At 34.3% G+C, this 15180-nt stretch overlaps 1 protein-coding gene across 8 annotated transcripts in view; it reads left to right on the top strand.

The window, feature by feature from the left end:
- The window catches only part of Nol4 (nucleolar protein 4), a 323877-nt gene that overhangs the window by 224731 nt on the left and 83966 nt on the right, over window positions 1–15180 (top strand). For 5 of the 8 annotated variants that reach the window (XM_058573931.1, XM_058573932.1, XM_058573930.1 and 2 more), the window contains 2 exons: window positions 11842–12021; window positions 12760–12951. In XM_058573931.1, coding sequence (XP_058429914.1) covers window positions 11842–12021; window positions 12760–12951 — 372 coding nt within the window. The remainder of the gene's footprint in view (window positions 1–11841; window positions 12022–12759; window positions 12952–15180) is intronic. The other 3 variants (XM_058573933.1, XM_046428397.2, XM_046428398.2) reach the window with 1 other exon arrangement.

The raw sequence follows: 15180 nt of genomic DNA, 5'->3' as shown, positions 1-15180 counted from the left end.
TAAAGAAAGTATTTATATAAAGTAATATTTGAGAGGGGCAGAGAATCACACTTATAATTTTCTGACCCAAGAACAGTTTCCCAAATTGCATTATTGAAGTTGCCTGGTGGAAATACATGAAAACTGAGCATTAGTGACTGTCCCTACACCTGTTTATCTTCCCTTTGGTCACCCAATATCACTTACATGCACTCCCCAAAATGGAAGTGCTTCCTGATTTTATAAAATGCAATTCTCATGAGTAAACTGAAGTTTGTCCTTTTCTACAAATAGAAATCAATTCAAAATTTTATTGTTGTTATCAGTTTCAGGTATAATAGCTCTGAATAGTGTCCAGTTTTCTTCTCATTTAATCATGATCGCATTTGTAAAAGATAAACTGTAAAACCTTTATACTTAAACCATTTTGTACAAAACAATGGGGAAAAAAAGATGAGATTCATCATCACTTCCTAGTGCATTTGAGTTACTGCTCACCATGCCAATATAGAAAGATCTTCCAGGAATACTGCTACCCCAAATGTGCCTGGCAGCATATTATGAAGGTGTTCACAACCACAGCTCCTAAAGTGAACATGTGTTGTTATTCCTGGCAACAAAGTATGTGAGAAATGGAGATAGGAGACACAAAGATTGAAGTATTTTCAGCAACAGTTTAGAATGTAGAACATCCTTCCAATGAGTGCATGTGTAAAACAAAAAGATTTTCTTTTCATGGTGTTAGTAAGTTTTCATTTCCTGTAACAAATACCTGAGATAATAAACTTAGAAAGAGAAAAGGTTTATTCCGGCTTATGATTTCAAAGGGTTCAGTTCATGGTTACTTGATCCTATAGTGATTGGGCCTATTGCAAAGCAACACATTATGGTAGGGAGGTCATGTTAGACTTTATCTGACTCCTTGTATTTGCATGACACAAACCTATAGCAGGTATGAAAGAAACTGTATGCAAAGTCAGATTTTATGCATCTCACTTATACTTCTCTTAGCACATTGCGGCAAACATAGAACCTGTCCGTATGATGCCTGGCGGTTCCAGAAGAAATGGCATATGTTTTAGTCAGCTTTTTCACTGCTGTGACTAAAAGACTCAATCAGAACAACTTTAGAGGAGGAGAAGTTTATTTGAGGGCTCACTGTGTCTGAGGTCTTAGTCCATAGAAGGCCCACCCCATTCCTCTGGGCTTGAGGTGAGTCAGAGCATCAAGGAAGAAGAGTGTGGCAGAAAAAACCAGTTCACATGATGATCAGAAAACAGAGAGACTCCACTCACCAGATATAAATATACACCCCAAACCCATGCCCCCTATGCCCCAACCCCTCCAGCCATGCCCCACCCGCCTTCAGGCACCACTCAATTAATCCCATCAGGTGGTTAATGCACTGATTGGATTAAGGTTCTTGTGGCCCAGACATTTCTTTTCTGAAACTTCTTGCATTCTCTCACATGTGAGCTTTTGGGGGACACCTCACATTCAAACCATATCAGCATATAAAATTGTCATTGACATATGACACGGCTTTAAAAATTTAAATTTCCTAGTAAGAAAACTTCTTAATAGGTTTATCAATAACTATGTTATGTGATATAAAGCTATTTTAATAATACAGTTCAAATAGCATAGATGTCATTCAAAAGTGTACAGTCCTTAATTAACATTATATATTTTATATATATTATTAACGTTATATGTTTACATAAGAACATTTATATTTTATTTATTAACATTTATATCGTATATTAATTTATATAATAACATATTTTTTTCTTTTAGAATTATTAGTCGTCCTATAATTTACATATAAAGGAAGCCAAAAACAAAGAGTAAAAGACAGGCACAAGCTTCAAAATCTAATACATATGTTAAACATTCATCATTGTTAAAAATGTAAAATTCTGATGGACAAAATTGAAATAAAGGAAAATTATTATTATAAAATTCCATTGTCAGGAAAATGATAGCAAACTAGATAGGGATGATGTCAGGATTCATGATCCTTTAAAACAGAAAAGAACAGAGCAAAGGGAAGACAAAATGAACAGTGAAGAAAAACACATTTAGTCCACAAAGCACATCCAAATGTCAGCAGCAGTTTCATTTTATTTTATTAAGTATTATGATATCTCTGACCTTTTAGGATGAATTAATTTCATTCAATAGTGCTTAATAAAAATGGAGAGTTTTTCCCTCATAATCTTGACAGACTATTACTTACAGAGATTCAACAGAATACTAATGCAAAAATAAGTTATTTTCAAACACTTTATGGGAAAATAAGAAGAATTGACAAACCGAGAAGAGATGCTAGCCAGTTTATTTGAAAACTAGTGGTCATGTACAATTTTGCTTGTTAATATTCTGAACAAGATAAACATTGTATATTTGGAGTTTTAGAATGGATTAAATATATTAAGAACTCCAGAGGTCAAGGTTATTCCACAAACTCATAATGGCCATGGTTATTTGGATGGCATGCAGATTAGATACAAATGTCCTAGCTACTCCAAGTGAGTTTACCAGATGAGCAGCATCTGCATCCTTTGAGCTCTTACTAGAAATCAAAACTCATGGGCCCAGCTTCTGACCTACCAAATGGGCCCAACAATTTGTGTTTAGCAAATCCTTGGGAGTGAGTATTATGCATGCCCAAATTAAAGGCCCTCTGCTGTAGCCAACCAACACATCAAAAAACAGGCTTGAAAAAAATGTTCAGAATCCTTCTGAAGCTCACTCTCTCAAAAAAAGTAACTTTCATTTAAAAGTTATTAAATGAAAGAATTTCCTTTTCTAGATTATGATGAAAAGAGTGATTTTCAAAAACAGAAAATTCATGGGAATATTCAAAGTAATTAAACTTGATCTTTTTTTTGGACAAGCTCTTGAAAAATGTCAAAATAAACTTATTTAAAATTGCTTAAGTGAATCTAAAAAAAAAATGGGAAAGCACTTTCACATACATTTAGAGATAGCTTGTTAATGCATATGAAAAACAAACTAGTGTTGTGAGAAGAATGGCATTGCACTCAGATGAACTTAGAGAAATCAATACCGTTTTTCCTCATAGAAGCCCTTATTTATCAGCAAAGCATTTCTTCATTTATTTTGCTCTTTGATAGTATCTTTCAATAAAACTTTGTTATTTTTTCCAGAAAAAAATGGGAAAACATATACAAAATAGTGAATAAATTACTAGATACCTAATACCATCCATAGTTATATAAATGATTAATTGTAGATTCACAGGCAGTTGTTAAGCAGTAGGACAGAGGGAGATATCCTCTGGGCCATTCATGCAATGGAATGTGACATGAAACTGCAATTTGAACCTTGTGGGAGGAAAAAAAAAAACTAGTGAGAAATTACAGACACCTGATTTGGAACATCTGCGGCCAGTATCATCTTGCTGTCTTTATTTAATAAGGAATTGAGAGGACATTAAAATAAAAACATCAATGGAATGTGAAAAAGATTAACAAAGGTGAACTGTGAAGCCAAAGGACATTATTCTGACACTAAGTGACTTACTGCAAAAACTTACAGATCGCATGAAGTTAGTAGTTCTTTAGGAGGAAGAAATAAGACAATTAATGAAGAGAAATGCACTATATAGTAACATGCTGGGAGAAGACTTATGTTGCATGTTGGATTTGACTGAAGATATTGATATTGATGAAAAAACATGAACTCAAGAAAAGCACTTTAATGAAGACATTAGTTCACTGCTCAGGAAAACTTGAGATGTCCTAAAATGTCATAGTTTTGTAATGAAAGGAACTTGATTAAAGCTTTCCCAAAACTGAAGACAATTTAACAGTCTGCATGATTTTGATGAATTTGAAGAGCACAGAAAACATTTCTAAACTCTCAACAATAAAAGACACATTTCCTCAGACATGATAAACTGAATCATTTTTCTATTCTCCCTATAGAGTATATTACAAAATTATTGTCACACAAAGAAAAAAACAAACAAAAAGTATGCAATGAAGAATGATGGAAAGAGAAAAGTATTATAGTGTTGGGCCAGCAAATTATTGAATTTATAAAATATTATAATTTTTTTCACTTTGTGATATATGTGGAATTGATAGTCTTTTAAAATTTTGACATTTGCTGTGATTTTTCTCATTTCTGATGAATATTCACTTTGGCATCTAGTGCTTCAAAAGAACTCACTCTCCAAATTTTATAACTTTCAGGGTTCAGCAAAATTTGAGCCATCCAATCCTATGACCCTAGAACATGCTCTGAGCAAGAAGTGGTACTTCCTCTTAAATGTTGTGGAATGAATGAAAGTCATGACAAAAATACTCAAAAGAGAAGGGAACCAAATATAATTTATGAACTCAAATGTATTACTTTGAAAACATAAATTTTATTTTAAAATAAATAAAACAATACAAAAATAATTAATGCCCCAACCAAATTCAACAGTAATTAAGATTTTTCTACATTTGTTCATTTTTCATTTTTTATAGTGAGGACTTTAAAGTATATCCCAGGCGTCTGTGACATCCCATGCCTTCATACTTCAACTTGTATCTCTGACAAATACAGACTTTTTGCCTAAATATTTATCTAAATGTTAGAATATCATAGCTAACAAAATTAATAATAACTGTCTTATTATCTAATAGCCCCATTTAATAGCCATGATAAAATATTACCACTTTTCTCCAAAAATTTCTTGTTTTGAATTGAGTTTATGTGAATCGTTATCAAATTCCTACACATTTTGTTTTACTATATCTCTTAAATTTTCTTTAATGTGTCTTTTATTTTTTCCTAGATCATCTAACTTATTGTAGATCAAGGTCAATTGTCCTGCACAGTGTTTTCTATCTTGCTTGGATTTGCCTATGTGCTACCTGGTGTCATTTAACTTATTCCTCTATCCATTGTATTTCCAACAAATGCAAGGTATCTGCTGATGAAAGGTTTTCAAATGTCATTGTGCATCAGAAGTCTATGCAGGGGGGCTGGAGATGTGGCTCAAGCAGTAGCGCGCTCTCCTGGCATGCATGCGGCCCAGGTTCGATCCTCAGCACCACATACAAACAAAGATGTTGTGTCTGCCAAAATCTAAAAAATAAATATTAAAATTCTCTCTCTCTCTCTCTCTCTCTCTCTCTCTCTCTCTCTCTCTCTCTCTCTCTCTTTAAAAAAAAAGAAGTCTATGCAGGGCATATCAAAACACAGATTGCTGGGCTCAGCTCCATAGTGTCTGATTCAGTTTGTTCTCTGGAGCTAGTCCATCAGGTAGGTACATGTTGAGAGGCACTGTTTACAGACTGAAGTTCCTTTTGTTCTGTTTGGGTGAGCTAGCTTCTTGAGTGGTGCTGTGTGCTTTATTTTGTGTTATATCTGAAGGCATACAGAGTCTTTAAATGATGCTAGGATTGCAAGTGAATTCTGTCTTAAATAACTGATATTTTTTAAAGTAACTAAGATAATTTTTTAAATTGATATTTAAAAATTAACTCAAATTAGCTTCTGTACAACTTCAAAGCATAGAGTCACTCATTCAAAAAATTATTTATTTATGTGACATGTTTGGCATGGTGCAATGTCATAAAGACAAAAGTCTGGTGGCTAAATCATCTCACCCTTAAGTAATTCTCAGGATGGACATAGAAACTAACTTGCATAATACCTTACTATGAGTGCTGTGGCAAACTTATCACAAAGCATATTATTGAATCATGCCTGTGTGGTACTGAATTCATGTTTTCATTTATTATGTAAGGCATAAAGAGTAAATAAGTACTTCCTTTATTTCCATTAGCTTTATACATAGGAAAGACCCCCCATCCCCAACTGAGTCTCATACTAAACACTATGGTATTGCAGTCTAAGCTGTCCTAGGCTCCAACTACAGTGAAAGCAAACAGATTCAGCTTTGTTCCAAGGGGAAATTTTTAAGGTCCAGAGATGGCAGTTATATGACAGTGGAATATGTAAGAAAAGAGAAGTGCAAATGTATTCTCAGAAAGGTTCTTGCTAAGGAAAGTCATACTTTAACACAAGAGGAGCAAGTGGATTATGTAAATAAGACAATCATCTAGCCTTCTCCCCTTAAACCAACAGCTGTGTTTGGAGGATAAGTAGGTCTGTATCTTGCATTAAATTGTGGTTGTTTAATTTTTTTGGCTCATTTGGAGTTTTTAGATTTATACCTGAAATAAGAAAATAATTCTCCTTGAAATGCAAGTTTCAAGGTCATGATCATCTAAAGTTCTGATTTAGGCAAAGCAGTTTATGAGGTAAATGATAGTCATATTTTAGCTGGGTTATTTGAGGACTGATGAGTTTATATCACTTTAATACTAACATCTCTCCATTAAAAAAATAGTTTTGTAGAAAAAGGGAGACTACAAGCAGTTTTGAATGCTGATCTATAGAGAACGTGTTTTGGATATTGTGAGGGAAAAGATAGAATGATATGTGTTGATCCACCTCAGATTAGTTTGAAGGAAAATACGTTTGTAAATCTAGTGTGTTAGTCAGCTTTTAATCACTGTGACCAAAAAATCTGACAAGAACAACTTAGTGGAGGAAGTTATTTTGACTCATGGTTACAAAGGGTTAACCCAGGGTCGGCTAAGTCCATTGTGCTGGCCCAAGGTGAGGCGGTGCATCAGAGTTGAAGGACAGGATGGAGGAAAGCAGTTCGTCTCATGGTGGCTGTAAAGCAGAGAGGGAGGGAAGGCATAAGGGGCTGCAGGGATGATGTACCCTTCCAGGAGCATTCCACCAGTGACCCATCTTCTGTAGTCATGCCTTACTTGCCTACAGTTACCACATAGTCCAGTCAAACTGAAATGAATTAATCAGGTTATGGCTCTCACAATCCAATCATTTTACCTCTGAATACTCCTGTATTAACAAAAGAGCTTTTGGGGAACACTCCCTATCCAAACCACAACATTCTACCCCTGCCCCCCAGAAGCTAATGCCCATCTCCCAATGCAAATGCATTTAGTTTATCTGCAAGAGTCCCATGGTCTTAACAGTTTCAGTACTGCCCAAAAGTTCTAATCCAAAGTCTCATCTGAGACCCAAGGCAAACTCCTTGCTGTGAACTTTAACTCATGATTCTCTTGCTGCAGTCTCCAGAGTTGCTGGGATTACAGTCTTGGGCCATACTACTTGGCAGAAACTGGAAATTTTTGTATACAATGAGTTTAATCTGATTTGTTTTAAAGAGTAGATCTTAAGCAATAAGAAAGGAAAAGAATGTTATTCCACTTGAAAAGTAGAATTCAATTTCAGTTTATATTATAGTGGTTAAAAAAATTGAACATGTTTCAGATTTATATCCTGATTATTCATAGATCTGCAAATTGGGCTTTCTTTACCTTGAGTCACCAGGGCTATAAATCCTTCCTGGTTCCAAGTAGTTTTGTATACAGCAGACAACTACATTGGCATATAGAAAAAAAAATGAATTAGACACCATGTTTGAATTCAGATGAGTATTACATCATTTTTCAAATATTGCCCATTGCCATTTAAAAGCATACTTAATATATTTATATTTTAAAAGCTATCAAACTTTCCAAATGTATCCCTTATATTTTATTGGATTATTCCACCTTGTTAATGATTTGAGCTGTAAAAATATGATGATTTGTAAAACTTGACTTCATTTTTAAGGTCAGTGATCTGTGTCTATTTTTATTATGCCTCTTCTGATTATACAGTTGTAATACTTTAGTGTGATCTTTATACTATGTGTTTTATAAATTAGTATTTCACAGAGACATTTAAAATACTGCCTACTTAAAATTTCTCATTGTAGAGGTCATTCATAAGGGCTTTCTTTTGTTGATAAGTTTGAGGTTTGATATTGCTGTTTATAGAAATGCTATCATCCTTTTATTTTCATTGTCATGTGTGAAATATATATTGTTAATCTGATCTTATAATGATTGATTTCTGTCCCACTCTAGACCCAAAGGTAAATGAAACTTACAATTTAAGCAAAAATAAATAAATAAGTAAATAAATAAAAGTGGGGTTGAGTAGATGGAAGATGTATAATATCACACAGCTACAGGGTCAAGGGCTGAATTTTAGCAACTGTTGTATCTGGGTGCAAAGATGTCCTTGGGACTCTTTTGTACTACTTACCTTTGTGATTCAGCTTGATCTCAGTCTCAGAGAAGCTCTCTTCATCTAGAGACAAAGTTAAAACACATGCCTTGAAAAGGGAAAGTTGTACCATAGGGTGGACAGTTTTCATCTGGTCTAGCAGAAGCTGTTTCTGAAGGCAAAGATATTTGGCTAACAACAACAAAAAAAATCACAACAAAGCCTCTTGGTCTTGACACCCTGATGCTATGATCTATGTCTGTGAAAGTATCTCGATTGGCATTTGCTTCCTCTTGCACATTTTTCTTTCCCCTCTTGCAACCCACTCTGGTTCTGAAATTCAACCTCTCGTTCCTTTTAACTCCCATGGACCCTTACTGTGAAACCCATGAAATTCTATATCACTAGCCATGAATGATGAACCCTGCTTAACTTCTCTACTGCTTTGCTCAGTGTCTGAGACTAGCTCCGTAAATTAAATTTTCTGATCTTTAATTAGATGCTTTATATTTTAGACAATATATTGTATTAGTCACAACCAGTAAGAGTAGGAGTTTACAGAGTGAGAGATGTAATTAAGATTGAGAAGCCCCATGATCTGCCAATGGAATAGTTTAGTCTCAGTCTCAAGACCCTACAACTAGAGCAGCCAATGGTGTGATAATGTAGAGATCTTGGTGTGTCTCAGCTCAAGCAAGCAGAATGGATGAACTTTGACTTCCTCTTCTGCCTTTTGCTCTATTCTTGACTCAAAAGATTGGATGTTATCCATTCACATTGGGGAAGTCAATCTGCTTTACTGTCCACAAATTCAAATGCTAATCTTATTCAGAAACCTCCACACAGACACACCTAGATATAATCTTTAATCAAATATCCAGGCACTCTGTGATCCAGTCAGGTTGATACATAAAGTTTACTATGATATACACCATATTATTATTATTATTAGCATCCATGTAATTCAAAATCATTTATAATATATATACTAAAATATTTATACCAGTTCTGCTGTGATGTTCAGTTATGTGGATGTTAAATCTGGATGCAATATTGCCTCCAATCCATACAAAATACATAACTTCTTTTAGAGTTTCTCAGGATGTATTTAATGAATATCTGTAAAACATACTTATAGTTAACATTTAGATGATAGAATTGGTTTAGCGTATCTTATCCCAAAGGTTCTTCTATTTTACAAGTTTTTGTCAAGAAACACAGAATCTTAGGAATGGATTTCTAGTAATACTCTTAACAATAGCCTCATAAGCAGTCATTGTCTAGACAAAGAAAAGAATAGGTTTAAGATAATATATTTAGAGTCAAACTGCATGAGTTTAAGTCCTGATTTCATTTACTAGCTGTGTGACATTAGAGAAGTTTTTTAGCCAGTATATTGTTAGTGAAATAAGTTATATATGTAGAAGGCTTAGAATAATGCCTGGCACAGAATAGACGTCCAAAGTTTATCATTATTATCATTCATTGAGTTTATTCTCTTAAATATATTTTATTATTAAAACGTGTTTTATGCCAGATTATGTTAATTCCCAAAATTGAAAAAAAAAAACTATTCACTATTTACTTCTATAGATATTTCTTTAAGAAAACCTGTTCAGTTGGGTGTGGTGATGCACACCTGTAATCCCAACATTTTGGGAGGCTGAGGCAGGAGAATCGCAAGTTCAAAGCCAGCTTCAACAACTTAACGACACTCTGTGGCAAATTTTTAAAAATTATCTGGGGATGTGACTTAGTGGTAAAATGTTGTGGGTTCAATCCCTGGTACCAAAACAAAGAAAAAAAGAAGAAAAAAAAAAGGAAAGAAAACTTGTTCAAACAGTAGAGTAGAGGAAGAGGCTCAGCAGGAGGGAGGAGGAAGATGAAGGTTGGAGTAATGAGAAGAGTAAAAGGGGGGAAGTATTGGGGATTGGAATGGAGTAAATTATATTACACTCATTTATGAATATGTCCAAATGAAGTCACTATTATGTATAACTATAACACTAATAAAAATGTGAAAGGTAAAAATAAAAGGAAACCTCTTTATCTGTTTGATAAGTGTATCTTTTCTCTAACTGAAAAAACACTGTACAGTAAAAATAAATTACTTAACTATATCATATGATCTGTGGAAATTTTACAGCAAATGATAATGCTTCTTATTTAAGAATAAAAAAATTGCAGGCTACTGTTGTAAAAGAAAATAGAAATAATGCGTCTAATTTATTTAGGAGGAGTAATAGTTGAAGGTGAATTCACTTAAAATTATTTTGTTTTCATATCAACATGTACATTAACCTGTAAATATTTTGTAGTCTTCCTTCAATTACACACACACACACACACACATACACACACACACATGCCCACACACTTACCAAAAAAGTGTAATTTGTATAAACTTCTTATTCCACCACTCTTGGCTTCAGGCAGATCTAGATTCATATAGTGGTTTCATCATTATCTGAATGAGAAGAGTTTATTCAGCCTTTCTGAAGCAATTTCCTTATCTGTAGAACTGAGAAGATGATATCTCTGCACTGGGTTGCTGTGAAAATTAAGGGAGCCAACAGTCTAGATGTACCCTGCTCCTATGTTTATTTCTTTTCTGTGTCTCACACAATTTCTTCATTATTTAATATCTCATAAAACATTTTTACATCAATCAATAAAAATAAATTCATCATACTTCTCTTTAAATTATCTCACATCTTAGTTCAGCATCTTATCAAAGGTACCTACAATATGTTTTGATAGTTGTTGATTAACATGGTCTCAAAGGGGTAATATAAAATAGTGTATTGTTATGCTGTACACTGCTAAATTAAGTTCCTTACCACACCCATACACTTGGACTCCCTTTACTTCCAGGACACTTCTCCCAAACTCACTCAGCGGTCCTAAAAGGAAATATGGAAGTATCTTGAGTATGTGTAATCCTCAAATAAAAAACAATCAAAGTCAGTTTATGTACTCTTAAATGGTATCATTTATATATAGAAACACATATAAATTCTTATCATTAAACTTCCATGAAAGCCATTAACTATTTATATGTAAAAAGAAATGTTGAAATATTTTAAAATTTCAGATGTTTAATGATTTTTACATTGAATTTTCTGAGCTATTATTTAATTGATCTTGCTTTGAATTCGTTATGTGATGTAGTGTTGGGATACAGAAGGACTAAATTTAACAATTAGAAAGAAAAATGATTTTCTTTTTCTAAATCAAAATCAAATGCCCTTTTGAGAATCACAGAAAACTTATAGACTGCTTTTAAAGCATCTTATAATTAGTCTTTCTAATATCACTATCCATTCAAAGAATACTAACACAATTAGACTGACAATGCTCTGAGGCCAGATCTACTTCGAATAACATGTGATTTAATGATTCTCCTGTAAAATTAATTACAGATTGCATCTTTGGGGGAATATAAATATTGATTGGAAACAGTAATTGCTCTTGAAGAGCAAAGTTCAATAAAACTTTCTGCGATGATTGAAATGTTCCAAGTGGCTATTGAGCCTTAAAACGTGACTGGCAAGAGGAGGAAAATGCATTTTTACTTTCACTTGAGTTAATTGTAATTTAAATTAAAATAGCCACAGTGCTGGTGCTATCAACACCAAGACAAGATTTTTTTGAGCCACAGCGGAATTAAAAATAAAACATAAAATTCAATGTTCAATTGTGTTCAATGAATTTAAAAGCAGCAATGTCACCCTTTCTTTTCAGTCTCCTGCCCATAGTTACTCAAGCTATGAGTCTGGCAAAAATGAGAGTGTAGACAGAGGCGCCGAGGACCTGTCACTCAACAGGGGGGAAGAGGATGAAGATGACCACGATGACCATGATGATTCTGAGAAAGTTAACGAGACGGATGGTGTCGAAGCAGAACGGCTGAAAGCTTTTAATGTGAGTCCTGCCACGCTCCCAGTGTGGTTTGATTTTTTTTTTTTTCCCATTTCACTTTCGTGGTGTTGCCTGTTGGTCAATGTGGATATTTTAGAGACATGTTTGTTTAATTTGCAGAAGGATTTAAAAAAGTACAGGAAACACTCTTTGCCAACCAGACACCAGAATTGCTGTGTTTTGTTTAGAATTTTTAAAGCCAAATGTGAGCTGAAAAACTGGAATTGTGTTGTGTGAGTATGCATGTTTACCCAGTGGACGAAGGGGGACCCCTGCTTCGTCCTTGGCTGAGTACTCCTGTCCGTCCTGTGACCTCTTTTCCTTTCCTAGTTTATCTAATTATGCATGACAAGAGTCAATTGTTTGTTTTCAGAGATTAGTCTACTGTGCAGCATAGGAACAGTCGTATTTATTGTTAATAGAGAATTTAATGGGGTGCTCAACTGTCACAGTCTACTGTTATTTCCTGATTTTTTTTCCCTACATAATAGTCTATTCTTTTCTGTCTGTCTGTCTGTCTGCCTTTCTCTCTTTCTCTCTTTCGGTTTTTAAAATTTCCAACCATTTAGAAAAAAAATCTTTTAAAGAGTGTTTGCTTAAAATTTCTGGCTTTCCATTGCAAAGTTCTCCAGTGCATAAACCAGAAAAGAATATTTTCCTATCGGTAATCAAGACAGGAAGCTAGGAACAGAAGAGAGCAGCCCTCCAAACCCTTCTCCTCTGTCTCCCTCTTGCCAACAGATGTTTGTCAGGCTGTTTGTAGATGAAAACTTGGACCGAATGGTCCCAATCTCTAAGCAGCCCAAAGAAAAGATCCAGGCTATCATTGACTCATGCAGGCGACAATTCCCTGAGTACCAAGAGCGTGCCAGAAAACGTATACGTACTTACCTCAAGTCCTGCAGGCGGATGAAAAGAAGTGGTTTTGAGATGGTGAGTTCTGAATTAAAACACAGCCCTAGATTCCATCCAAATCCCACATGTAAACCATGACACTATTTTTTTTATCATCTTAGTGTCTTTTTTTTTTTTTCTCCATAATGTCAGGTCAAAGGGGTTTCTGTTCACTCGTTTGTTTTTTTCCCCCCTTCTCCTTTTCATCTTCCTGAACTATTTTATTCCCTTTGTTTATTTAAAAAGGCATGTCTTGTGAGACCATGGCTCACAGGACCACATGGTACCATGTCACAGAAAAAAAATGAGGGTGATACAAGGAAAACCCCAGAGAGAACCAGCATCTCCTTTGGGGTGGCTCCCTTCCTGTCACTGCTGAAGTGGGCAGGAGGGTAAACAAGGCTTGAACTGAAGCAGGAGGTGTGGTTTCACATGGCCCATGAGCATGGTTTTCTCTGGAACAAAAGGAAATGGATGGATCTATCTAAACAATGTCATATTCCTACCACCAGTTAACAAATAGCAAACCTTGAAAAATCAAGATCAGGGAATGAAAATGCTCAGATGCAAAATTAGTCTTTCTTGTGCTGGGGATGTTTATTTCCATACTTTTGAATGATACTGTTAGCTTTTGAATTGAGCTGGGCTTTATAGATGGATGATGTTAGGCTGGTATTAGATTACTTGAGGGGATGCAAATTAGAAAACAGTAGGTTTTTTTTTTCCCCCAAACTTTAGTCTATGTTACCTTGCTCTCATGGTTACACCTAGAAATAGCACATACTTGTACATTGTATGCTTTATTCATTTTTTAAAACTTTTTTTTTTGTATATGTGTGAACAGGAATGTAATAGAATTATTTGGAAACATCTTTTTTTCTACTCTTAGCTGAGACAGCTCCATACAGGCTTAAACTATTAATGTTTGTGATCTGTGCTTTTAATTTAGGTGTAATAGGGTAGGAGTTGGTATAGATAATCGAGGTTTTTGAGAGTGCCATATGTGAGAATTTTGCAGATGTAAAAATCTTGTGAAATGAATGACAAATACACTGTCCATTATCATTTTTTCTACATTGGTTTATAAAATCATCCTTGTTATTTTTTTAAAGGAAAGGTTACTATTATTTAAATAGGAGGACATATTCCAAGTGGTCAGAAGCAGGAGCACCGGTTATGTTGCCTGAGAGCCTGGTTTTGGATTCAGAATCCACCACTTTCTAGCAGGATGCCCTGGGCAAGTTATTTTAACTGTCTGTGGCTGGGTTCCTCCTCTGAAGAGCACATTAATTTCTAATTTGTAGAGTTGTGAGAAATTATATAAGTTGTCTCCCTTCTTCAAGTCATTTTTGGCATATATGAAGCATTCAATAAATCTTAATCCTGAAAATATGATCAAATATTGTTTAATTTCAGCATCTGAGAAAGCTTCCCCAGCTATTTTTATTATAGAGTTGCTGCAGAATACTCCAATGGAATATTTCCTTACTTCTCAGTATAACCCACATTGGAGTGGAAGGTTACAGTGGATAAATTCATTTTTAAATAAAATTAGCATAAGTTAGCAAACTAAAATTTCACAATAGATTTGGTATGGCATAAGAGAATGAGAGATTGCTTGATCAAAATAAAACTATTACCTCCAATATGGAACTAATTATTATTGTGAGCTACACAATAGGAGACAGATAATAGATGAAAAGGACGTATGAGCAAGTGTTTGAACTCAGAAGCCAGGCATTGACAATCAGGGTCAAGGCCACTGACATACAATTTCAATGGAAACTAAGTATATCTCAGAGTACAATGTGGTGTACACAATAACTTCTTTCAATAATAAAAAAGATAATAATGTGCATCATGATTTTTATTTTTACAAGCATCTGGCATCACTACTGTTTTTTTTTTAATCTGTTAATGTTATTTAGATATTCTTTTCTTTGGTAAAATTTACCTTGTTTTTTATGTATAAATTTTTTATATTAATCATTCTATAAGAGAAAGAAATCACCACCATGCAGAATCCTGAAAGTTCTTTCTGGTATATTTCATACATTTAACCATTTTTTAAAATTAATTGCCATTTTTATTCATTGTACTTTAACATGGACATCTATTTGGTATAAATCTTGTGCTCTGCATAGAGAAGGACAAAAAGTTGAGACTCATACAAAGTCAAAAAGTTTTACAGACTAATCTTGATGTAAATATTCTGTAAAGAAACAATAGAGTATTTGACTTCTAATAATGTTCATTCATTCGTTTGTT

The sequence above is a fragment of the Marmota monax genome, unplaced genomic scaffold (assembly GCF_021218885.2).
Source record: "Marmota monax isolate L192 unplaced genomic scaffold, Marmota_monax_Labrador192_F-V1.1 WCK01_AAM20220418_F8-fsc00031, whole genome shotgun sequence".
Lineage (NCBI taxonomy): Eukaryota > Metazoa > Chordata > Mammalia > Rodentia > Sciuridae > Marmota > Marmota monax.
Note: the sequence above shows the minus strand (reverse complement) of the source record. Positions and strands in the feature narration are given on the sequence as shown.